Source organism: Phocoena phocoena, chromosome 16 (genome assembly GCF_963924675.1).
Source record: "Phocoena phocoena chromosome 16, mPhoPho1.1, whole genome shotgun sequence".
Classification (NCBI taxonomy): Eukaryota; Metazoa; Chordata; class Mammalia; order Artiodactyla; family Phocoenidae; genus Phocoena; species Phocoena phocoena.
This window is the reverse complement of record NC_089234.1, coordinates 9,098,430-9,123,891: the sequence shown is the minus strand read 5'-3', so window position 1 is coordinate 9,123,891 and position 25,462 is coordinate 9,098,430. Positions and strand designations below refer to the sequence as shown.

At 47.3% G+C, this 25,462-nt stretch overlaps 1 protein-coding gene across 1 annotated transcript in view; it reads left to right on the top strand.

Moving 5' to 3' along the window:
* Positions 1 to 1,599: 1,599 nt before the first annotated feature.
* The window catches only part of DMBT1 (deleted in malignant brain tumors 1), a 77,565-nt gene continuing 53,702 nt past the window's right edge, over positions 1,600 to 25,462 (top strand). Inside the window, exon 1 of the mRNA XM_065894806.1 lies at positions 1,600 to 1,618. Coding sequence (XP_065750878.1) covers positions 1,600 to 1,618 — 19 coding nt within the window. The remainder of the gene's footprint in view (positions 1,619 to 25,462) is intronic.

The window sequence follows — 25,462 nt, the reverse complement described above, 5'->3', positions numbered from 1 at the left end:
TTCAAGGAAGACTTGCTTCTACAAAGTTATAGTGATGGATGGCTGGGAAGGTTCAGGATTAACCTAGTGTCAGTCAACCACAGGGTGGGGATGAGAGGTGGAGCGGGGTGGTGGGGACTTGAGACCACCCAGGAAGAACCTGGGACCTCGGTACCACCCTAGAAGGCAGGAGAATCCCTGAGGAATGATGGGTGTTGGCCTTCTCATCAGCATTGGTGGATGGGGTACTTCCTTGGCGGTCCAGTGGTTAAGAGTTCAAGCTTCCACTGCTGGGGCCCGGGTTCAATCCCTGGTCGGGGAACCAAGGTTCTGGAACAAGCTGTGCGGCACAGCCAAAAAAAAAAAAAAATTGGTGAATGGGAGGCTTGTGGCAGGATTTGATTGGATTAAGAAACATTAATGTGGTGTTTATTCCATATGAAAATTGTGAAGCAGTTATCACCGTGGCTTGTGATAAAGATACAAACGTATTCTTCTTAAAAAACATTTATTTGGAAGATGCATTTATACAAATGTAAAGTGAAAGAGTTTATTTTCATATATTTTGCCCTTCTTCATAAAATGAAACATTTTTCCCTTTTTTAAAAAAAGTTGCACTTCCATTACAAAATTGTATATGACCTGGAAATTAATTTTTTTTTTTTTTTTTTTTTTTTGCGGGCCTCTCAGTGTTGTGGCCGCTCCCGTTGCGGAGCACAGGCTCCGGACACGCAGGCTCAGCGGCCATGGCTCACGGGGCCGCTCCACGGCATGTGGGATCTTCCCGGACCAGGGCACGAACCCGCGTCCCCTGCATCGGCAGGCGGACTCTCAACCACTGCGCCACCAGGGAAGCCCTGGAAATTAAATTTTGATAGCTTGTTGCAGCAATTTGTCAATGAGACTGTTTTAAATCTAAGCACAAATGGTAACTCATAACTCAAATTACAGCTTATTTCAACTCCCTCTGGCTGCTGTTCTGTCAATACATTAGAATTTTCTAAAGCGGTTTGTGATCAGACACTTACAAGATCTGGGGACACATCTCCCAGAAATGTCAAGGATTTTGACAGCAACCACAAGGTCCAGCTGAAGCCCTAAACTGCTCTAAGTCTCCTTGCATCCCTCGAATCCATGGAAGCTGGCTTCACAGGCCACCTGGTGCATTCACCCACCAGACACAGCACAGATGGCCTGTGTACTGCTGGTGATTTCATTTTTACCTTTGAAATAAAAAATATTTATGCAAATAATCATTCAAAACACCCAGTGATTTTCTATCTATAAAAAAAAGTGAATACATAATATCGATGAAGATTTGAACTTACACATGCCTAGGCACTGCTAGGTACCATCTCACAAATCTTTCCCTATCAGAGATCTGACTCTTACCTGTTCCCCAGATTCAAACTTTTAAAGGAATTAGAGTTCATCTAAGCTTTTTTCTTAAAGTCAAAATCTTCTATGGTCTCTAAGGTCTTAGAGGGGCCAAAAAGTTTCCATCTGTTGTTTTCTGATGAGCCAGTGATTTTTCTGTCCAGCTGGATTGTTTGTTTCTTCAGGCAGGGGTTATTTTATTCTTCCTGGTAGCTTTCCAGACTCCTGCACGATATGACGAGTATGGCTGTGCTCGATAAAGGTGCGTGTGCCTCCATGCATCCCGATACAGACACACTGTCATTTCTTGTTCTATTGTCTGTCTTTATCAAAGACGCATCCCACCACTCTCCTCCTCAAAACCCTGCCAGTGAATTAAATGCAGAGTCCTCCGTAAGCTCTTTGAAATCACCTCCTTGAAGCCCAAACCTCCTTTCTGCTGTTCTCAAATGAATCTGCCACTGCCCCGGTGTGAATTTCCTTCCGTGTTTGCAGCCAGGAGGTCCTGCTCAGAGCTGGCCTCTCTCAGTTCCCACACGTTGGTGTATATCAAAATCATCTGGGAAATTTAAGAAAGATCTCCAGGTCCAACCCCAAACTTAGTGTATCAGAATCTCGAGGGCATGGGACCCAGGCTTCTGTATTTTAAACCGATACCCCTGATACCCCTGATGGTTCCACTCCCCCCATTCCACCCCAACCCCTCACCAGAAGAGCTCAGTGGCCTCTGGTTTTGGAATCAGTCTGGAGCAACCGCACCAGCTTCCCACTGCAGGTCGCCCTATTGAAAAACAAAAGGGAAACTTAATGAGCCCCTGCCCTGTGTAAGTTTCTACGGTTCTATGAAGACAGCTTCCAGGAGGACCTGGAGAAAGTTGCTCCATCCCCAGGGTGGGTCCTCCTCACCTTGGGCCACAGGACAAGGGAGGCAAGGTATTTCTGGTTCAACCAGGAAGCCAGCTTCAAAAACTCTGGCTCTCTTATCTCCACTTATCTCGAAGCTATCATTGTAGTTTGCTACTGGAGAGGCAGTGGTTATCAAGGAGTTGTAGGTTCTTAGTTTTATTAGAAATCTGTAAAGTCAGCAGGTGGAACGGAAAAGACCTTTGACCAGGGAGGGGTCGGGAAACTTAGGGAAGATACATAACCTTTAGGGGCTTTGAGTAGATGACATCTAAGCTCTCTCTTTTGTACTGCAAGGAACTATCAGAAAAAAATCTTTTCTAATCCAACTATTTTGTTGATTCACACATACACGTTGTGGGTTCAGTTTTTAACAGTCCTGAAATTGGGAATTGTCTCGGTTGAGACACTTTTACTGTGCTGTTTCTTCCTTCTTCCTCTTCCAACATAGTAACTCAGGACAAGACTTCTATATGATCCACGCCATATTATAATCAAGGGCGTTCTGTGTATTTTAAGAGGGGGACACAGCCCTTATCTCTCTGCTGAGTGTGGAGTGTTTTTCCCTTCTCCTTCTTTTCGAGGAGAGAAGAGACAAAAGCTCTACTGGAGAATTCTTGAGAGAATAATAAGGTAAAGAGAAAAACCACCTCCAAGGGGCTTTGTCAGCTCAGGAAAGGCACTGAGGGCTCCTAGCAGTGAAGAGAGGAAGAGAGGAGAAAGGGACAGGGGGTCCAGATGCGGGCTTCTTGCACGGGACTGAGATCCTTGTATGTCTGTTTGCATAGAGAAATGAAAGCCTCCTGGGAGTTTTGGGTGCTAGAAGATAGGATAAGATGGAAGATTTTAATAAAGTCAAAGTCAAAATTCCTGATGGCAGTGAATTGACATGCAGGAGCTGCCTTATCTCTAGGCTTCACAGGCCACCGTAGCATTCTAAGTGTAATCTCTGCTCTGCTGGAGCTGAGGTTGGTGGGGAGGAGGTGAGTACAGGAGCACAGCTAGCTTCCTCGCCCTTCTCTTCATCACACCCATGGCACCCCAGGGATGTGGGAATATGATTTGAAAGCTGCCGTGTTTCACCCAGGTAATCTGTCCGTGAGGCCATTTGGGAGACATTTTTTCAGGGCTTGGGAAGAAGAAAACTAATGCCTCTAAGAACAACAGATGAGTTAAATTTTATACTGATCTTGTTTCCTTCTTTGCTTTGCCTGCTAGGAATTTTAGAGCCACAATTCCAATGGCTGTCTAGCAACTAAGGTCCTTCGGTGGAGGACCTTACGGTATTTCTCAATTTTGTGTTGAAAATTTCCCCTTTGTTTTCTAACCTACCATTACTTTTCATGGTCTTGTTAAACATTTCTCTCCTTGCTATTACACCATATGTGGTTTTGAAAATCGCATCAAACTGTTTTGGAGCAAGGCAGGTGCACACAAACTATGGGAGAAATATCACATCCCTTCAGGGAATCTCAGCCAAGGAGAGTATCATCAGGGAGCTTGTAGGATCTGAGTCAGGCAGTCGTGAGTTTGTGTCCTGAGCTCTCCCCACTCTGCTCACTTATTAAACTTGATCATGGGAGTAGGTACTTCACCTCTGCGAGCCTCAGTTTTCCTCATCTGTGAAGTGGGCTGAGTCTCACCTGAAGAGCATATGTGAGCCTTTGTGGTGTGCTGAGAGCATGACAGCTTTTGCAACTTGTCCTCAAGTACTGTTTGAGATCTTGCTGGGTATGCAGTGCTGGGGGAGTGGAAGCTGTGGTTCCTGATTTCACAAGGAGGACCCAGCTTGTGATACGCAGAATAATTAGGCCCCGTCCAATGTTGCATGTGAGCCAGAGGAAGACAGGGAGTGAGTGGGGCCACTGACTCCATGAGTGTGGAGAGAAAAGGCTTCGTGGAGAGAGGCAAGAGGGCTTAATCTGGTTTTCTGAGAATGTGTGAGGCAACCCCAGAGGAGGAGAGAGAATTCTGAATAAGTCTTTTGGCTGAATGAGAAAGGGTTAACGCCCTCCCTATGCCCTGGCACTTTCGGCAAGAGGAAAGGGTTAGGCACCGGCTCGTCTACCAGTCCAGAGCCCCTCTTCAGCGCCCAGGCCGCCAATGGCTCGGAAGTGACCCCAGAGGTGGGGCAGGCCACGCAGCTCTCCCCCAGCCTTGGGTAAAGCCAGGCTGGCTCTCTTGGCCTGAGGTCAACTCCCTCGTGGACTGGACTCCCTGGTGGTCAATTCTCAGCCCAATCAAAGGCTACGGCAAAAATGTGTTCATGCCATTAAATCCACCCAGGTGGTTGGTCAGGCATCTCCTGGGGGGTACGGCCCATGCGTGTATGCAGCACGCACACATACACACACACATGTGCACTGGCTCTCTGAGTCTTGTGTTGTAACAAGGAAGAAGGAAATATGGAGAAAACATTTCTCACTCAAGGAACTAGCTGAGACCCAGTGAGAGCTTTGTGGAGGCCATCAATCACGTCGCCTTCTTCGTTGGCCGCGCATAAGAACTCCATTATGGCCGTGCTGTTTTTAAGGTACTTTTGTTTTCTTTGGTTTGGCTGAGTGTTATGTGCTTGTCATTGCCCTATACCCATTTAAGACTCTTTTCTCGTTCCAATTTCCTTGGAGTTTTATAGTAGGTGTTGTGGTTTTCAACACCACCTGTCAAGGCCACAACAAAGACAAACTTGAGTCTTGTTGATGCACAAAGAAGCGGATTTGAACCGCTGCCTCCAACTCAGTGTGAACCAGCTCTCTGGAGCCGAGCGGCCATGGCCACAGCTTCCCGGCCCCTGGGGCCACACCTGCCACCTGAGCTCACTTTGGGGCTACAGTGGGCTCTTCAGCCAACGTGGGCAACGGACGATCCTCCTTTTGTTAATAGAAAGCTTTCCTTTTGGGTGATAAGGGTCCTTCGGGATGCTCTTCTTTGCCCACCCTGATTGCTGTTTGGAACCACTGCCCTCTATCCTCAGAATCAGAATGAAAGGCTGGACACAGGCCTCATCTCCAAGACTGAGAGTGGTGGCTTGGGTCTGATGCCCTGCCCAAAGGTCCGATGGTGGTCCTGCTGGGCTCCTGCTAAGAGCTGGGCTCCCCTCATATTTCCCCTCCAATTCTGGGGCCCAGAGAAGTGTGAAGATCCACAGTATTGGGGCTGGTCAGTCTGGGTTTGAATCTGGATCATGTATCACCAGTGTCACCCCCTCCTGTGATGTCCACATGGCTTTCCTCTTCTGCTTTGGTGTTGTTTCACTGGCTTGAAAGGCCCATATTCCCTGTTGAAGGAGAGGGAAGGATGTGAGCAGAGAGTTCCAGATCCTGAGGGGGAAGGGCACGTGGTGTGGCTGAGGACAGGAAGGAAGGCCAGCCGGGCTGGAGGGGGCCAGATGTGGGAGGGTGCGGGGGCCATGTCAACTCATCCCAACCAGGACACTGGTGTAAATGGACGGATGCTCCAGCAATCATGGCTCTGGGATAAGAAGTAAGAAGCGGGGCTGTCCCAGGGAGACTGGACGGCCCCGGTCCCTCTCAGGCAGGGATGCTGCCCTGGCATCTGCCGCTGGCCCTCACCGCCGGCCCCCAGATGCTGACGTGCGGACAGCGCCACTAGGATGAAGAGGGACTGAGCTGTGGCAAAATGAGAAAACACGTCTCTTCTCAGGGAGGATGGTTCTTGAATCTGATCTTCTGTCATCCCCGATTCTTTTTGTTGAAACATCTATAAGTTTATGAAACAATGGTGATGAAAACTGGGCCTTAAAAACGTCTCCATTTACCAAATAAAACATGGCAGGCTTGTGGGGACAAAAATGACCCCAAATAACATTTATCTGAAAATTGATAGGGCTGTGAAAGCAAATGTCTGGGAACAGCAGGTCGGGGTCACGTTGAAGTGCAGAGTCCAGCAGCGCCTCTGTTCTTGGACCCCTTCTGCCCAGTGACCTTCCTTTATCCCATGGCCGCACCAGACCTTAGCAACTTGAAGAACCTCAGCCTGATGGGCTGCTGCCAGACACCACTCCCGGGCACGAGCCTCCCCCCTCCCTGTCCTTAGTGCCTCTGCACGGATGATGACAAGTCCAGACCTCATTTCACAGGTGACCCCCAGGTTCATCTGCTTCACCCCCAGCCTTACCCCTCCTTTTCATCACGCCTTCCAGACCCCCACCCTTGGAACCTCCCAACATTTTCCCCGCCCCACCCTGGCTGGAGAGGACACCGCAGTCCAGGGGTCTGGGCTGCTGTCATCTGTGGCTCAGTCTCGGCCACCCCTGCTGCTTGTCCCTCAGTGTAGTATCTTGTCTCGGGGCCCCTCTCCCACCCCCTCCAGGGCTGCATCGAGGGAAGGTGCAGGTTAAGCTTTTGTGCAGGTGGAGGTGACCAGTGGGAGGTTCGAAGAGGGAGGGGGACGCAGGGACTGGGGAGAAAGGACTGGGGTGAGTGCGTGTCCCATGAAGCCACGGGAGCAGATGGAGTCCGTCAGGAGGGAAGAGAAGAGACAAAGCGTTCATTGTCCCCAGTGCCCACCCTTCCTCCTGGGCTCCCTGTCCCATGTGGTGCCTCTTTCACCTGGAGGCCCAGAGACTTGAAGCAGAACTGGTTTTCCTGGGCTCCCTCATCCCCTTTGTCCCTACGCCCTTGCCATCCAGTCGGCCTCCAGCTTACATTCCTGACTTCAGCTGCCATCACCTCTAAAATCTCCTTCCCCACCACCACTGGCCCTGCTTTGTCCCTGCAGGTCAGGGCCCTGCTCTACTCCCCTGGATGTCCCTGGCTGGGCACGTGAGCCCGCCGCGTAGGCAGCGCTCCCCGCAGGTTTGTGTAGTGCAGAGTGAGCCTCGGCGCTGCCGCAGATTGCTGGGACCCACTCTGCAGCCTGAGACCTTGCAGTTCTAGCAGGTGCCCAGATGATGCCGGTGCTGGGTGAGCACCAGTGGTTTTACTGCACCAGCTGGCCGATGAACCTGAGCTAGTACCTGAGGTATGGTCTGGTTCATCCAGAGGGAAGTGGGTTCTTCCTCATTCAGGCCCACCCCACGCCTGGGCAGCGATTAAGATGCCCTCAGATCCATTCACTTTTGGTGGCGCCTTTTCCCACTGCACTCCTGTTATGTTTCCGGTCGATTCTAACGTTATAACGGTTTTTACACGTGTAAAAACCCACCACCCACCCCCACCATCCAGGACTGGCACAGTTGATTTTTAGACTCAAAGACAGGTGTGATTTGGGTACATTTAAGCACGGTTGGCTTGGCTGGTGGTTCCGTCTTTCTAGATTGTCATGCGTGCGGGTGGTAACTTCTGTTTCTGTTTCATCCCTCCCTCTATGTTGTTGCCCAGTCATGTGTAAAGGTGTTGAAGGACCTGGGGATGAGGGATCCACCTGCAGCTCAGGAAACCCTTCAGTAGACCCATCATCAGCCCCTCTGGGCCACAAGACTTCACCTAAAGTAGCTGAGCTCTAGTCCCTTAGTTTAACAAAAAGACTGTCAAATGCCACCCTTCTGAAGCCACTGAATCGAACATGGAAAATCATGGAACGAACCAACTTGGCTGTGGCCCAAGTTCACCCATGCTCTCGCTGGAGGTGGTCTATCTGAGTCTCCTGTGTCACTTACCAGGGGCCCCATGTCGGGGGTTTGGAGGGGCAGACAGGATGACAAGCATCTAGAGGAACCCCAAACGGTTCTTTATGCTGAGACTTCCCAAATGGGGTAATGACAGGCTCCATTATCTTGATAAGAGTTTCTTTTGGACACTGTCCAGTTTCCTTGTTCTCATTCTTTGTTCCCCAAGCAAACTACTGGCATATAATTTGATCTCTCAAGCAGAATAATTCTTTAGTCAAAGTATACTCCGATTGCAAATGAACGAGTCTCCTGGCTCACCAGTTAGTGTCTGGCGAGTGTAATGAATGTAACTGGATTTCCTAGAATCTGATCACACTGGGGCGAATTGAACTTGAAAAGGCTAACACTCCATGATGCTGCCACCCCGTCAACAGCCCCGCCTGAAGCAGCCATCCCCACTCTCCCCCACCGCCCAGCGCTTCCTTCACTTTGCTGTTAGACCTTCACTCTTGAGGCTTCCCTGGGGAAGTGCGCTGGGCTCCACCAACCTCATGTACCTTAAGGGAAAGTGTTAAGGAGTGAATAACTCCAGGGGGATGGTCACATCTCTGATGTTTTATTTTCCCACTTTGCTGTGAGCCTCTTGGGCACTGCAATTTTGCCTATACCACTTCCAACCATGTTGGTCTAGATCTAGTGTTGCCTTTAAAGATATTCTCCCTTTACTCTTTCAGGGAGAAGCCACTTAGCATCCTTTGTGGGGCATACGTCAAAAAATTCTGTGCTTGTTCTGATGACCTCAGAGCCAGTTTTCCTTCTCTACCCATTCCTTTGAATGTTTCTGAATAGCAAGGCATCCTTCGGTGAGGGGCACTTAGACACAAGGCCTGCCATTTGAATGGAAACACAGTCTTCTTGGGGGAAGGGGAAGGCTTTGGGGTCTAGTGGAAAAATACCAGGCTTTGGAGTTAGACTTCAGTTCAAGCTCTGGCTCTGCCACTTTCTAGCTGTGTGACTTTCATCAGTTACTTAACTTCTCTGAGCCTGAGATGAGGAATCTCTGAAGGAGTTATTGAGCTAGTGTGAGATTTTGACCACCCTATCCAAATAGCCCTCCCTACCACAGATACTTGCTATTCTATCACCTTGTTCATTTCCTTCAAAACTCTTATCCCAATCTGAAATGTTTCTCCCTACATATCTATCTCTTGCCTATTGTCTGTGTTGCCCTAGTTTATAAAGCCCAGGAGGGCAGGGGTCATGTCTATCTGGCTTTAAACTTCAGCCCTATTACCTAGAGCAGTTCCTAGAACATCGTAGGTGCTCAGCACTTATTTGTTGACTGAACAAATGTATGGATAACATAATCCTCAGCACGTGGTTGACACCCAGTTAAGGTAGGACGCACTCAAACCATCTGGGTAAAGAGCCCTGGTCCTCCTCTTCCGAGCTGCCCACACTCATTCAGTCCACTCATTCTGCACATATTTCCTGAGTACCTACTATGTGCTAAGTACTGTTCTAGATTCTGGGGATACAGCAGTAAACAAAACCGACACAAATTCCTGCCTCGTGAAGCTTAGGTTTTAGTGGGCAGACAGGCAAAAGAATAAAGAAGTAAACTATAAGGAAGCCAGACTGTGAGAAGGGCTGTGGAGTGGGTAGGGAGTGCTGGGGAGGGAGGGTCAGGAAAGTCTGCCCGGAGGAGATGATATGTCAGAAAAGTCCTGAAGGAAGGGAGGGGTGAACTCACAGATTTCTGGGGGAAACGTCTTCCAGGCAGAGACAACAGCAAGTGCAAAGGTCCTGGGGCTGGATGATTGCCAGAGTGGGCTGCAGGGAGAGAGGTCACGGGGGCTGGTTGAGCGGGCCCTCGTAAACCACGGTGAGGGCTTTCCGCGTTGCACTGAGAAAGATGAGAAGAATATGGTGAGCCTTCTATTTTCTAGGGTCATTAGAGGGCTGTGTTTGTTGCTGGAAGATTCTGCAGTTGGGCTGCCCCCTGGTGAGCAGAGAGCTGTGTCAGGCCTCTACTCTCCATCCTTCTCACGAGAGCCAGTTTCTGCCGCCCTGGACACTGGCCTGGCTCTGCGTGTCACTTCCTCTCCCTGGAGTGTCCCCTGCTTGAGGCTGTAGGTTACCCTGGAAGGCATGGGCAGGGGGTGGTGCTGCTTTTGACAACCACTTTCAACAGCCAGTGCCGACTGAACACCTGGTCGGCTTGAAGCTCCCAATTACAGAGGAGAAGCAGGAAAGGATGAGACTCAGCTTGGTCCTCAGGCTGGGGGCTGGGGTGGGGTGCGGGTCCCTGGTAACCCGGTTGGGAAGACAGGCTCTCCGAGGGCAAAGCTGAGTGATGTCACAACATTGTAGGTATCACATACACAGTGCCCAGAGGGTTGTCACAATGGTAACAATGGCTAACAATTATGTCAGGCTACTCAGCGACAGTAAAATTAGATTTTAGGGGTCAAGCTGACACCCAAAGGGGAGCCATGGTCACACAGACTCCTGGGACCCAGTACCTGGAAGCATACGGTGATGTCCGAGAGGCCACAGCCCCCCGATTCTTCCCACCTACGTCTGTCCCACATCACGGGGCTCCCAGGCTCAGAGATCAGAGACCTCACAGGGTGGGAGGACCCAGGTGGCTGGCAGGGTGTAGAGCCGACCTCTGGGGAAAGGGGCTTAGATATCCCAAGCTGAGGGCCGGTGCCTGCTCTATGGCATCCACTTGGGACCTGGCTCAGTATCAGGGCAGAGCCTCTGGCAGCCCCAGGAGCCTCTCTGGGCCTCCAGCTCCTGGTCTGTAAAGGGAGGGGCTGGCCTCCATCAGGGAACCCCCAGCTCTGCCACAGGCTGCCCTCTAGGAGGACAGGGGCTGGTGGCACTGGCTGAGCTGGCAGGGACTCCCCTGCCACACTCAGAGCGGTCCCAGTGACTTGTTAATGTTAATATTTGGAGCTTCCCCACGACTTTCAGCTTAGGAAAGTGTTCTGCCTCTTTAAAAAAGCCGTGAGGGACCCCTATAGAGGATTCTCCCCAGTGAAGTCCAGGCCTCCCGCGTTGAGGCCCAGTGCTTGGTTCTGTGTTTGGAGATTTCAAGAGCTTGTGGTCATCAGGGCCGTAATCACCCAGGGAAGGTCCTTGAGAAATGGGGTCTGAGGGCAGAGTCTTGGATCTTTTTTTTTTCTTTTTTTTGCGGTACGCGGGCCTCTCACCGTTGTGGCCTCTCCCGTTGCGGAGCACAGGCTCTGGACACGCAGGCTCAGCAGCCATGGCTCACGGGCCCAGCCGCTCCGCGGCATGTGGGATCTTCCCGGACCGGGGCACGAACCCGTGGCCCCTGCATCGGCAGGCGGACTCTCAACCACTGTGCCACGAGGGAAGCCCTAGAGTCTTGGATCGTTAATGAGCTTTTCCTTCTCCCTACTGTTTTTAATGTCAGGTTTCATTAGGAAATGGAGTTCTGTAGCTCTGCTCTTCTACCCAGACATGCTGTTGACATAGATGCTTCTAACCAGTGGGCAGGGGAAAGAATGGTTGGCCCTCTGAGAGGGGTGGGTCTCTCCAGTACCCTCTTCTCTACACAAGAGGAAGACCACTCTGAACAGGGTCTGATGAAAGGCCATGGGACACAAAGGGCCTTGGGACAGGGTGGGGTCCTGGTGATGAAGGATGCACACGGTGGTGGCAGGTGGCCCGCGGCCCCACTGTGTTCTTCCCGCACATCCAGGACCCCACCGCCTTCCTGCTCCACCTGGACACCTCTCCAGCTGGCTTTGAAATGACAGGTACGTTCCCTCCTCTTCCTCCTTCCTGGTGTCTTCTGAACAAAGAGCTCACAAGCCCTTGTTGTGTTAGGATCCTTACGCTAACCACAGGGGGGAGAGGACAGGGTCATCACGATGACAAAAATGAGGAAATGGTGCTGTTCTTTCTGCTCTGAGCTGAGCTATTGATGCGGTCTCCTCCACAGTCTCCTGGCAGGATCCCAACCACCCACTCCACTCTCACACAATCCTGAAAGGTCACTCCTGTTTCTCATCTGGTCTTCCCCTTGTTTGCCCGATGACCCCTGCTTATATTTCAAGTCTCACTTCCTTAGAGAAACTGCTTCTGCCATCTGATTGACGTTTTATTCCCTGTATTCTCCCATAGCAACTTGTATTAATACTCATGCCCTGTTGTAACTGTCACCATGCAGGTCTGTCTCTAAGACCAGGCAGTGTGCTTCTGTGGGGGAGGGACACTTTGTACCCCCTCCTCCCTCGTGAATATTTTGTACTCCTACCTCTATTTTTCTCTGCTGTGCTCAGGGCAGGCATTACGAATCAATCACAGCACTCTTTTTTTGATGATCCCAAACTCAGCACTTCATAATCATTCTCAGCCCAGCACTTCAAGATCCAAACAATCATAACCCCCCTCAGAGGAATCCACAGTGCTGTCTGGTCTTAGGCATTCCCTAGCAGATGTGTATCCTGGTTCTCTTGTCACCTGACTCTCGTCAGTTGTTGGACTGAAAGTAGGAGAATGAAAAAGAGTGAGGTTATCCTGCAGAAATTTGCCTATTCTCATCAAGGGGAGAGAAGGAAATTGGGAACGACGGGAGGAGCTATAGGATTAAAAAAAGAAATCCAAGGTTGAAAGTAACTTTCATGTGGATGAAGCCAGATGCAGACATCCAGCCCTAAATCCTGCTTGTTGGCTAATACAGGGCATGGGCTCCTGGTATACTTCCAGAATGAAGCACCAGGAGACTAGGGGTTAACAGCTCGTGGCAAGGAGGCCAAGGTGTCATCTCATAGCCTCCACATCTCAGCTGAAAGATGGGACATGGCTCACTCAGGCCACGATAACAGAGGCAAGTCCTACAAAGCCATATGCTTCTAACCAAGAGTTACCAACCACCAATAGAGTTTTAATAAAAAATAAACGACAAGAAACCTTCCTGGTAGATTGTCGGAGTAAAACCAGAGTCTGGCGATAAAAGAAAGACTGGGGGTCCCAAAGCGTGGGACCCTCTATGTAAGAGAGAGATTGCGGGCAAGGTTGGGGGCAGGTGTGGTGGGTTTGCAAAGCTCCAAAGGTCAGACAATGTGAATGCCAAGGGCAAGAAATCAAAGACTGTGAGCGGTTGGAGGTGGTTCAGTTTGAGATACCATGTTCTCAGCTCCTGGGTTATGGAATCCATGAGAGAGGCAGACGGTGATGGCTAAAGCTAATATAAGCCTGTGGAATCCATGGGTATCACTCACGTCTTCTGTTCTCCAGTCATGTCTGCACTGACGCCATCCTCATTTCTCCAAGGCAAAGGGCCAACAGGAGACCTCCCTGCCAGCAGCCCACATCCTGCTCGGCCCCGAACCTTGGAGCAGTCTTCCCACAAATTCACTCAAATTCTCCAAGATTAAAATCAATCCTATATTCAGGGAGCACTTGAGAGACTTCGAGGTTCACCTAGAAGGAAGTGGAAACTGCATCGCTCATGTCAGTAATGTGCCCCTGGGCAACAGCCAGACGGTTCCTATGACAATCAATCAACAATTGTTCCCACAGATTAACCATCGATTGTTAGAAAAGTCACTTACTTCCTTTATCTTTACGGCAGCAGTAGAAATAGAGTACCCCGGAAGACACGCCTCCTTATAGCTAGGAACTTATAAATAGCAAGGCATTTTTATTCAAATTGAGAAGAACCCAGAAAAATGGGGATCTCTACAGTCATCCTTGAAATATGTCTTTTATTGGGTCAAGTTCTATCTACAGGTATTCTATCTAATTACTACATTTGTTAATTTCACGGCTCTAACTCCAAATCATGGCAAATTATATCTGTTTCTTGGTGCTAGACTTTCCATCTCAAGAGTTTTCTATCAAGGCTGGGGGCAATCCTTTGCTAATCATTGTGATTGCAAGTATTTTTATTTTGTTTCTGGCTGAGAAATGCCATGGTTGTAGTTAGAAAAAATCAATCATTATGTCAGTGTCTACAGTGAGTTACTCAACTAAGGAAATGATTGACTGGTCTTAGAAAAATTCCTGAAATTAAGGAAAAGTGTGCACTATTAAGAGGTCCTAAAACTTTGTCATCATTGGTTAAGCCCTTAGTTTGTGTACTGATGAAAATGGGCAGAAAAGATTGCCCTGGAAATGCTCATCATGTGACTTCTTTCTGCAGGTGTGTCTGGCTTATTAATTTTTACAGAGCAAAATCAGATCAAGTGGCTGAGCACAGATAAGATCATTAAGATAGCAAGTTTGTGTCTGTCACTACTTTAGAGAAATGATTATTTTTTTATAAGATGTGGTTAAATTCTCTCTTTTTAAAAAATTATTTATTTATTTATTTATTTTTGGCTGCGTTGGGTCTTCGTTGCTGTGCACGGGCTTTCTCTAGTTGTGGCGGGCAGGGGTTATTCTTTGTTGCAGTGCGCGGGCTTCTCCCTGCGGTGGCTTCTCGTTGCGGAGCACAGGCTCTAGGCGCATGGGCTTCAGTAGTTGTGGCACGTGGGCTCAGTAGCTGTGGTTCGCAGGCTCTAGAGTGCAGGCTAAGTAGTTGTGGCGCACGGGCTTAGTTGCTCCACGGCATGTGGGATCTTCCCGGACCAGGGATTGAACCCGTGTCCCCTGCATTGGCAGGCGGATTCTTAACCACCGCATGACCAGGGAAGTCCTAGAGAAATGATCTGAAGCTTAGTTAGTCAAGCATATCTTTGTGGTCTTAGAGTGTCAAGTGATAAAAGGGACACGAAAGAGCCCTGGGCAAATCAGTGAGACCTTGAATCTCAATGTCATTTTACCGAGATGCTAAGTGAACAGGACAATTAGCCAGTCTGTCTATTAGTTCTCTCTTTTTTTCTCTCTGTCTCTCTCACTCTCTGTCTCTGCCCAGGAACACGCTGACAGTTGACACCCACCTTCCCTTCTTGTCAGGAGGACCTTGGGGGGTACTGGCTCTGGACAATCTCGGGGCTGGAGATTGCGCCTCCATCAAAATATTTGAAAATGGAAGGCAGTGTTCTTAGCTCCAGCTTTTATGAGTATGAAGTTAATCTCTGGACTGGCACTGGCTCTGAAAATGGGGGATTCATGTCAGCCCCTAAAGGACAGGGAGCGAATTGCCATGTCCTTATCTACAAAGGAGCTTAAGGCAGCTTCTACGTGTGTCTTGAGGGAACTTGTGGTTTGACATGATGTTATGTGCACACATACGCTATGTGCACACACATACAAGTGTGCCTGCATTTGTATTTTAGACGTAAGAATTAACCCTCTGCAAAGCGCTGGCTCTGTACCAGGTGCTCTGTGAGACAGGGTACCTATCTTCCCTTGTCTAAATCTGCTAACGAGTTAGGTATCCGCATTGCAGATGAGGAAACTGAGGCTCAGAAAGGTTCTGTGTCCCATCCAAGGTCAGCAGTTGCTGCGGGCGGTGGGCCGGGATTTGAACCAGGAGGAGGTCTGCTGGCATTCGGGTAGTGGGTAGCAGCTTTGGCCCATTAACCCCTGCTGTTCCTTGCAGAGATCTGAGGAGTGCTTGAGCCCCCCCAGGGGAGTTTTGTGCTGGGGGAACCCATGCAGCAGACACTCTTCTCAGTTCCGGTCTTTGCACAAATTCTTGAGAAGGAGTCAGTGAGCTCAGGTTTGTGCAGGGCTCCAGGGGCCGTGGAACCCCTGCTGCTCCTGGCAATGTCTTTTGTTCTGCCATTTACCGGCTCTGGAGCCTCTGCAAGCCTCATTTTCTTCACTGGTAAATTGGGGTTGTGTTCCAGCTTCACAGGGTTGTATAGACCTGAGGTCACCCATGCGGTGTCTGGCACCTGGAGGGTGTGAGGGGGCCTGGGTGCCGTCCACTGTTACTCTCCTAGGCATTTTCCTCACATAACTTCCTAAATGCAAAGTGGTATCTTGGACTGGATCCTAGAAAAAGGAAAAACTGGTGAAATCCCAATAAAGTCTGGAGTTTAGTTAGTAGGAATGTACCATTGTTGATTTGGTAATTGTGACAAATGTACCTCAGTCATGTGAGACGTTAGCATGAGGGGAAATTGGGTAAGAGTATATGGGAACTCTCTGTATTTTCTGCAACTTTTCTATAACTCTGTAAAGTTATTGCAAAAGAATTTCTTTTAACTCAACTTCCCTTGGTCCCATTTCTTCAAGGTCAATGTTTTGCAAAATAAGAAAGTAATAATTGCTTACAAACTAATTCCTAGCAAAGTGTTAATGCCTGTACTTCCCCTTTTCACAGTTTATCAGGGGTTTTGGCAATGATTAACGCCATGAAAAAAAGGAGGAAATGGAATGGAAGGACTTTAAGGTGCTGCGAGATGTCCTTATGCGGGTGACATTGGACTGGGGGAGGCACTTCTGTTATCACTTAAACAGACCTCACAGACGTCTAATTACTCCCTCGCTGGTTCTCTTGGCAGCAACTCGTTTTTACTGTGCAAAATCCCCCCCGGGGCATTATGTCACTCAGTCCAGTCTAGGTGCGGAATGTTACAGAAAGGAGGTAAAGTCCAAGGCCGTGCCCCGGGACCGAGTCCCAAAGCGTCACAGACTGGCACCGGGACCCTGCGTTCCTGCCCGGCCATCCTCTCCAGCCTCCTGTGTCTCTCCAGACCCCCACCTGGGTTTCAGTTCCCACTTGCTCCCTGCTGTTTTCCACCCCATGATTTTATTTGTGCTACCTGTTTTCCGGGACTCTTGGTAGCGGGATGTCTCACAGTACAAAGCAACCTGTCCCGCCCACCTCAGGCCCTGCAGTAATGCTGCCTCTTGCCATGGTGACTGCGCTCACACTGTTCCCTCCACCTGGAACGCAGTCTTATCCTTCCCCTCCTCTGGCTAAAATCTAGCTGCTCTTTTTAAATACGATGGACACTGTCCCATCCAGGAACCCTGACATGTACTCTCAACACACACACACACACACACACACACACACACACACACACACACCACACGCACGCAGTGTGTCACCCTGTGGTTGCCATTCGTATTCTCCCATAACATCTTAACTCTTACACTAGATCATCTGTGGATTTTTCTAGAGATCCTGCTATGCCGCGAGTCCCTGGGGGGCAGGGGCCACACCTTTTGTTCACTTAGTACAACACAGTGCATCACCAGGAGCCTACCAAAGGCTCCCGCTGATGGTAATGGAAGGGCAGGAGAGAGGGTGCTTGTGCCCTGAGACATCCCCTCTGTGCCCTGCGCCAGGTCCCGTGAAGTACTTCTCTTCCCTTACGTATAGTTTATGGGGAGCCAGACACCGTATCAGGAACAATACTGACCACAGCCTCTCCATTACTAAATATTATTATTTCAGACTGTGTTGCTTTCTGACAAGTTGAAATGGAATCTCGGTGTTTTCACTTGAATTTTGGGAAGCCGTGGAGCTGAGCTGTGAGCACACTTGCTCTGGGATAAGTGCACTCGACTTCCAGCATCAGTTTCACTCTGTCACAGCTGTGTGACCTTTGACGAGTTGTTTTCCTTCCCTAAGCCTTGGATTTCTCTTCTATAGAATAGATTGTGTAATAATTCTACCATAAAGGATATTGTGAAGATAAAATGAGATACTACAGGTAGACCACTTAGCTTAATGCTGGAATGTCCTAATTGCTAAAAGGTATGAGCATCTCCCCTCCCTACCTCTCCCCTCTCCCCTCCTTCTTTTTCTCTCCTCTTCCTCCCTCTCGGCTTTATCCTTAGCATCATTTTTTCCTTATCTTCTTTTTCTTTTTCATCCTTGTTCTTTTCTTTTAGGCTACAACCCCATTTCCCTAAAAGATTCTTCCCCTAAAAGAATCTGCCTCCTACCTTACCTGCCACCTCATTTCATGCCTTCAGCCTCAAACCACAGCTTTTAACGCATAGTGTGGAAAATGTAGGAGCTAGAGAAAAACAGAGAAAAGGTGAAAACTCTCATCATCCTATCACTGGAGATTGCCTTTGTTAAAATATGTATTTCTTTCAGATTATGTGTGTATGCAGTGATATCATTTTTTTCTGGCTGCAACTGTGCGGCATGAGGGATCTTAGTTCCCTGACCAGGGATCGAACCTGTGCCCCCTGCAGTGGAAGCTCGGAGTGTGAGCCACTGGACCACCAGGGAAGTCCCTAAGCGATATCTTTTCATTTACAGTCTTTCTATAGTTTATATTCTGAACATTTTAACATGCAGTCATGGTTTTGGAGACTGACGTTTATTCAGGTTTTCTCCTTTTTTTTTTTTTTTTAATTTCAGCTTTATTGAGGTACAATGACCAAGAAATTTATAGGATATTTAAAGAGTATCTCGTGGTGATTCGATATGCATATGCATTATGAAAATATTCTCCCCCACCTAGTTAATGAACATATCTATCACCTCACATTTTTATCTTTTATTTTGGTGAGAGCATTTAAGTTCTACCCTCTTAACAAATTCCAACTGTACAATAATACAGTGTTATCAACTATAGTCCCCATGTTTGACATTAGATCCTGAGAACTTATTCATGGTAGCAGTGAAAGTTTGGACCCTTTCACCAACCTCCCCCTATTGCTTCCACCCCCTTTCAGGTTCTTTCTGTAATTATAATGGCCAACACTGTGAAGATAATGTTTGTTCATGCATCTTTGTCCACATTAAGTAAATTATGATTTCCTTTGGCTAGGTTCTTAGAAGTGGAATTACTAAGTCAAACAACAGTGAGAGGCCCGCGTACCGCAAAAATCTTGACTGAATTGTTGGGTGAAAAACGGTTTACAGTCATTTTCATTTGCATTTCTTTGTTTACAGTGAAGGTGAATACATTCCTTTTCCTTGAAGTGTCTGTTTATATCCTTTATCCATTTATCTTGTGTGTGTGAAAGCTAGTATCATCTTTGTTGATTTATATAAACTCTCTCTATAATTTGGATGTTAATACTTTGTCCATTACATTGATGACAAATATTTTCCCAGTTTGTTGTCTGCCTTTTAATTTTGATTTTCTTCCACACAAATATTTTATATTTTTACAAAATTAAATTTATTGCTATTTTCCTTTGTGATTTCCTGTTGATTTAACACCTAGAAATTTCACAGAAACCGGATAAACATTTAATTAGTTTCCTGTCTTGGTGTGTTTAAAAAAATCTAGTTCTTCTGTTCTGAAAATTATTTTGCTTTCTGGTGTGAAATAGGTATCTAAAATAATTTTTAAATTATTTAAAATTTTAAACTTTGTTTTAATTTTATGGCTTTATTTTGAATATTTTGGAGCTACTAATAATTTTTTGAATGCTGACTACATGGCAAACTCTATAGTGAGCACTTGATATATTTTTCTGATTTTGTCTTCGCAATAACCTTGTGAAGTAGGTTAGTGTAACTACCTTTTTGCAGATGAGGAAACTAGGACTGAGTGAGAATTAATGAATTGCCCAAGTTTAGAGACCAAATAAGCAGCAGAACTAGAATTTGAACCTAAGTCACCTGTCTCCCAGGTTCATAGGTGGACAAGACCTCCCAGCCCCTCTCTCACTGCCCCTACCCCTGCCCCATCAGTATTTTTTTCTTTTTCAAGAACTTATCAGTCATTTTTAGCCTATTTATTTTTCCTGCTAAACTTCAGATTTTTGTCGTGGTAAGCAGGCCTCTCACTGTTGTGGCCTCTCCCGTCGCGGAGCACAGGCTCCGGACGCGCAGGCTCAGCGGCCATGGTTCACGGGCCCAGCCGCTCCGCGGCACATGGGATCTTCCTGGACCGGGGCACGAACCCACGTCCCCTGCATCGGCAGGCAGACTCTCAACCACTGCGCCACCAGGGAAGCCCCCAGAATCATTTTTTAAAGAACCAATCAATCCAAGAAAAACCTTTGGATGGAAATTATATCAAACCTATGAATTAGTTTAGAATGATTTTCCTATATTCAGTCCTTCCATCCAGAAACCCGATTCATCTCTTCATTTGCCAGGAGAGAGCCACGAAGCTTCACATAGAGTTTGTAGTTTTATTCTCATGAGTTTATTTCGAAAGGAAAGTTTATTCATCATGTCTTTACTTCCCTGGAGCTCATTTTCACCCACATCTTCCCCTCTGCCTGGCGCACATCCGCTTGGACGTCCAGGTCCCGTTCCAGGAAATCTCGCGTGATCTTCTGCCGGACTCCTGGACGTCCGGCAATCAGAGCCCTCAGTCCCCTGTCCTGTAATTGCTTACCTGCAGGCCTCGACAACTAGAGCCAATTACCAGCGGCGGCATCATGTAATCTCAGCATTCCCCCGGCTTCCTGGAGTCTAGCATGCAGGAGGTGCCAGTAAACGATTGTTGAATGAATTATTCCCTATCACTGTGTCGAAACGCTCTTGCTGCAGGACAGCGAGCGGTTTTCAAACCTTAGTGTGTATCAGAATCACCTCGAATGCCTGTTAAAAACACATATTGTTGGGCACCACCTCCAGGGTAAGTTCTTAAGTCTGGGGGAGGCCTAAAAATGTGCATTTTGTACAAATTCCCACATGCTGGATGGTGCTGCTGGTTCATGGAACCGTTTGAAGAGCCATTGTTCTAAAGGAACACTTTTCTAACGTGACTGGGTCCGGTAGTTTGTTGGTTTTTCAAAAATGTTGTTTAAAATGGGGAAATCATAAAATATGATACAGACACATTTTAAATGTTTCATTTTATCTTAAAACATATAAACACACTTTGATTTGCCAATTCGTTGCTGTAGGCTTTTCTCTCAGTAGGGATCTTCTGCAATTCTGCAATGTCTTTCTTACATAAACTACGTCCATTTGGCATTATCTATAATTTCTAATTTTAGTTTCTCTAAAGTAGAGCATGAAATGAAAGACATTTGCAAAGCAGTATGAGGGGAGAAGTTCTATTACTTTACAGATCCTTCTACGTTTTGCTGTTTAACCCACTTGATTTCTTTTAGCAACTTGATTTTATTTTATTTCCAAAGCATTCAGCCTTATTTTTTTTAAAGGCATCTTTGTTTTTGTACCCATATTTGATCAATTTACTTAATATTTAATCTAATGCCAGGTACAACCAGCATAAACAGGTTCAGGACTCATACCTGCCTTTAATCGATCACACAGCTTGGTTGGAGTGAAAGATGCCAAGTGCACTAGACATTAGCATACCAGCCCTAGTGTTCAGTAGGTTTACAGAGAGGATGGAGAGCCTCAGGGGATCTGGCTAGTGGGTTACATATCGGGTAGTTAAGACAACTTCTTGTCTACTGCCACCTATGAGATGCCTTTAATCTAGAGTAGCCGGATATCGTAAGTAACAATACAATGCACCCAGTTAAGTTCGAATTTCAGATAAATTTTTTTTCTTAAGTATACATATATCCCATGTAATATTGCAGACATACTTATATTAAAGCAACATTCATTGTTTATCTGAAATTCAAATTTAACTGGGCATCCTGTGTTTCATCCGGCAACTCGACTTCCACCCTGTTTTCTCCTGATGTATGTCTATGTCTTCTTCTAAGCCTTGTTGAAATATCCTCTCCTCTCTGGATTCCTCCTGCCCTTCTCCCAAGCCCGGGAATTGTTTCTTTTGAGATTTCCATTCCCCTTCCACTGTGTTCCTCATTGGCCAAGATGGAGAGTTTCTGGTTAGCAAGTCTGGCTGCCAGGTGGCCTCTGAGCTCCAGAGGCCTACACCTTACCCTCTATGATGGATCCCTACTGTCCTGTGCCCCCTGTGCGGTCAGAGACTGGTCCGTATTCCCTGAGTGAATCAATTAATGAATGATGGGTCCAGCTACCCTCCAAAGCAAAGAGTAATGCAACTTTCTCCCCTGCTTGAATTAGATGGTGGGAGGGTGGGTCCGGATTTAATTCTTGTTTTCGGAAGACCTCTCATTTGGCTATTTTTCCTTGTATTTTCAGCAACAACAACAGTGAGTGACACCAGAGAAACTGCTTTTTCGGAGACACAGACACTCAGCTCTGGTAACTCTATCAAACTTGGGAGCCGGGCGATTGTGGTGCCCAAGGCCACCCCCAAGAACTCAGGAGGAACTGCTGCAGAGAATCCTGCTGGGTTTTAGATGTAGGACAGGTCCTCTGAGGGGGTCCACCTGGACCCTTAGCTCCTTCCTTGTGAGGTGCCATACTGACCATAAGATAGGCCCCAAGTTTCCATGCAAGTCTCTGTCCAGCCACACTTCTTTCCTAAGGTCTCTGTCCCCCAGACTGCCCCACTGGGTGTCCAGCAGGGGTTACAGACAGCAGGGCAGCAGGGGCAGACAGGGACAGCAGCATCTAACTGAGCCTCTCTGGATATAATCACATTTCTCTTCTTTTCTAGAACTGTTGACAGGTCTTGGGGAAATAGTGAATACCCCTGCCTCAGTCAATGCTTTAAAGGCTAACTTCTTCTGCTCCCTAATTCCTCTTTTATTCTAGTCCTGTGCGTGCGTGAGCATACGTGCCTGTGCAGAACTGCAGACCATGATTTGGGCCAAATAATACAAACTTTAAAAATATATATACTGGGAGGCAGAATAGTGAAATGGTTAAGAGCAGCTGTCTGAGCACAAATCCTGACCCGTCACTTACTAGTCAGTTGATTTGGGTCACCTACCCAAGCCTCAGTTTCCCTATGGGGTTGTACGAGGATTAACTAAGATGACACATATAAAACTCTTGAATATGACCCCAGGTCCCCAGGTTAGAAAATGTACAAAATCTTCTGCCATGATTAAGCTTTTAAAAATCAGCACCCTTGGGTGCCTGTGAAGGAGGAGAAGAGATGGCACAAGTGTGGACTTTTGAGGCATTTTAGAAGCAAGCCTAGACCTCTCATTGCACTAGAGCCTCAAGAAATCTTTTCAGTTTGAATTAAATTTCAAAAACAGATTCCAGATTTGTTGATGTTGAGTTACATGCAGTTGTTACATCTTTAGTTCAGAGTCAACTATAAGGAAAGCAATGGCTCAAAGGTGGATTTCTTGGTTAGGGTTCCCTGTGTGTGAAGCATGCATGCGTCTGATTTTTCTTTTATTCCTTTATAGTTTCTGAATCAGATCTTCCCAGAACAAGTGGTAAGTACTTTGAAAACAGCATCCTGTATTTGGTTTAAAATTTATTTATCCTTCTATACAGTTATTTATATCTTAAAGAATAAACACTGCCTCACTGGACTTTAATGAATGGTATGAGGGTCGCATAAGTATATGATCTATGTCCTTTACGGAAATACAAGGACAATAGAAACTTCCTTCAGCTACAGCATAAATGGACCATGTGGTTATCTAGCTAGGTTCTTCTTAAATTTTAATTTGCCTTTGCCTCAAACTTCAGTGCACATCAGAATCAACTAAGATATTTGGCTGAATGCAGGTCCTTAGGTTCACCTCCCCACTCCAGACACTCGGATTTGGCTGGTCTGGGGTGGGGCTCAGGAATCTGCATTTTTATATAACTGAAAATAAGGATGGTCTGCAGACCACACTTTGAGTAAGCATGCTGCATGGCCCAGGACTGAATGAAGTTTTCATGTTTACAATGTAATTATGGGACTTTGCTAAAAATTTCCAAAGCAAGCAACAGAAGATACGTGTATATAGTTTAAGGGCTACCTTTTTAAACTTATTTTTTCTTAATGTCTGTATTTTGCTTAATGTAAAGTAAATACAGATTTTTAACATTTTCCCAAATGGTTATTGGCTACATCATAAGTCTGACTTGTTGATGTAAAGACTTTTCCATAAGTGAATTGCTGAGATTGAAATTTTACACATCTTTCACAATGGCTTCCACATCCATGCCACCTCACTTGGCCAGAAGAGATCCTACCAGGGATCCTTCTAAACAGGAGAAGTCCCTGCAGGGACTCAGGGTCCAGTGGAAAGATAGACATTAATCTCTGAGCACACAGTTACAACTACAGCTGTGATGGGTGCTGCAGCAAGAGGTCCAGAGCAAGAGAGACATGCTCAAGCCATCAGAGAGGGCAGCCCCGAGGAAGCCACAGGTGAACTGAGGTCCGGGGCTGATGGTGGGGTTAGCCAGACAGAGGAGGAAGGGTGTTTTTCTGTTACTCATTGGCACTGTTGCCAGGAACTTGAGGGAACAGATACAGACTTAGGTTGACAGTAGCCACCCTCCCGCTGCAGTCAGATACTCCCCCTCCCCATGCTTAGCCATCCTTATATCGTGTAGCTAACCAGAATAGCATGCTGATGGGAGGTTATCTCTAGGTCCCATTCCCCAAACTGTGCCTTTGATACATTTTATGAAGCTCTAGAAAAAAAAAAGGCTTCTGATCAACAAAGTTTGGAAGTGTCACCTGCCATTGGTGGTAGAACACCGTTTGTCTTTTGGGGCAAATGGGTGAAGAGCAGGTGTGTGGGCAGCTGCAGTCAGACTCGGTTCTTGTCTGCTTTCTGAGTCCTCGTCTAAATCTGCATGGAGATGATGGAGGCAAATCCAGAGATGTATCCATGAGCACATCTCCCGGATGCTCATGCTTGGTCATGTCTCAAACTGATGCATCAAGCAGTGAGCAGCCTGGCACAGTCTCCACTTTGTGCTATCCTGTCCCTCCGTACCATCCCCTTAGGCCGGACATCCTCCCCTTTGTCCATGGAGAGGGCTCAGACAAGGCTCCCATCCACAAAATCCTTAAACTTCACTGAGATAGATGCATTCTGTATGGCAGAAAAGATAGTACCTGAGAGCATGGAATAAGCTGGGTGCTTCCTGAGCATAGATCACATCCTGGGACTATAACTGGTGTTAGAGGGCCTGGAAAGGAGACACGTACTTTATTACATCTAATATTACTGAACACCCCAGATCCAATCCACTTGTTTTAAAGGTCTATTGCAAAACCTCAAACACTTTCAGCAAGAATGCTGCAGGCACAGAAACCCAACATTGAACCACAGCACCCCGTGGCATGATTGTGAGGTGAACGTCAAGCCCGTTTCTGTGTCTGTAGATCATTTACAAACAGCAGAATCACCTAAGATGAATTTGATTTCTTTCTAGATCCGTGGGTTCTCCACACCACAGATGATGGTAAGATATTTTTTCTTTATTTGTCTTCCCTGGGGTTTTGCTCGCTGGCTGGGTCGGCCAGGGTTACTTGAGGCTGAGTGCAGTCTTGGCCACAGAGCAAGTGTGGCCTTTAGAACGCAGGGATGGAGAGGGAGGGGTCAAGGGTTCAGAGATCCTCTGCGTGTCCCAGACACATGCTCAGCCAGTTTCGTCTGCCGTTCTCCTTCCTTCTTCTCTCTGCCTCTCAGTTATTCATTGAATGAGATTACCTTCAGCTTGGTGTCAGGAGAGAGAGGTGAAAAACAAATCAGTGTCTCTTCTCACCATGAATGTCAGTTCTATCAAAGATAGTTAACATCTCCCAAGCATTTGCTTTGTACCCTGCACAAAATTATTTTCATACACCAAATGAGTTAATATATAAAAAAGCATTTAAAAGACTGGCTACGGGCTTCCCTGGTGGCACAGTGGTTGAGAGTCCGCCTGCCAATGCAGGGGACATGGGTTCGTGCCCCGGTCCAGAAAGATCCCACATGCCGTGGAGTGGCTGGGCCCGTGAGCCATGGCGGCTGAGCCTGTGTGTCCGGAGCCTGTGCTCCGCAATGGGAGAGGCC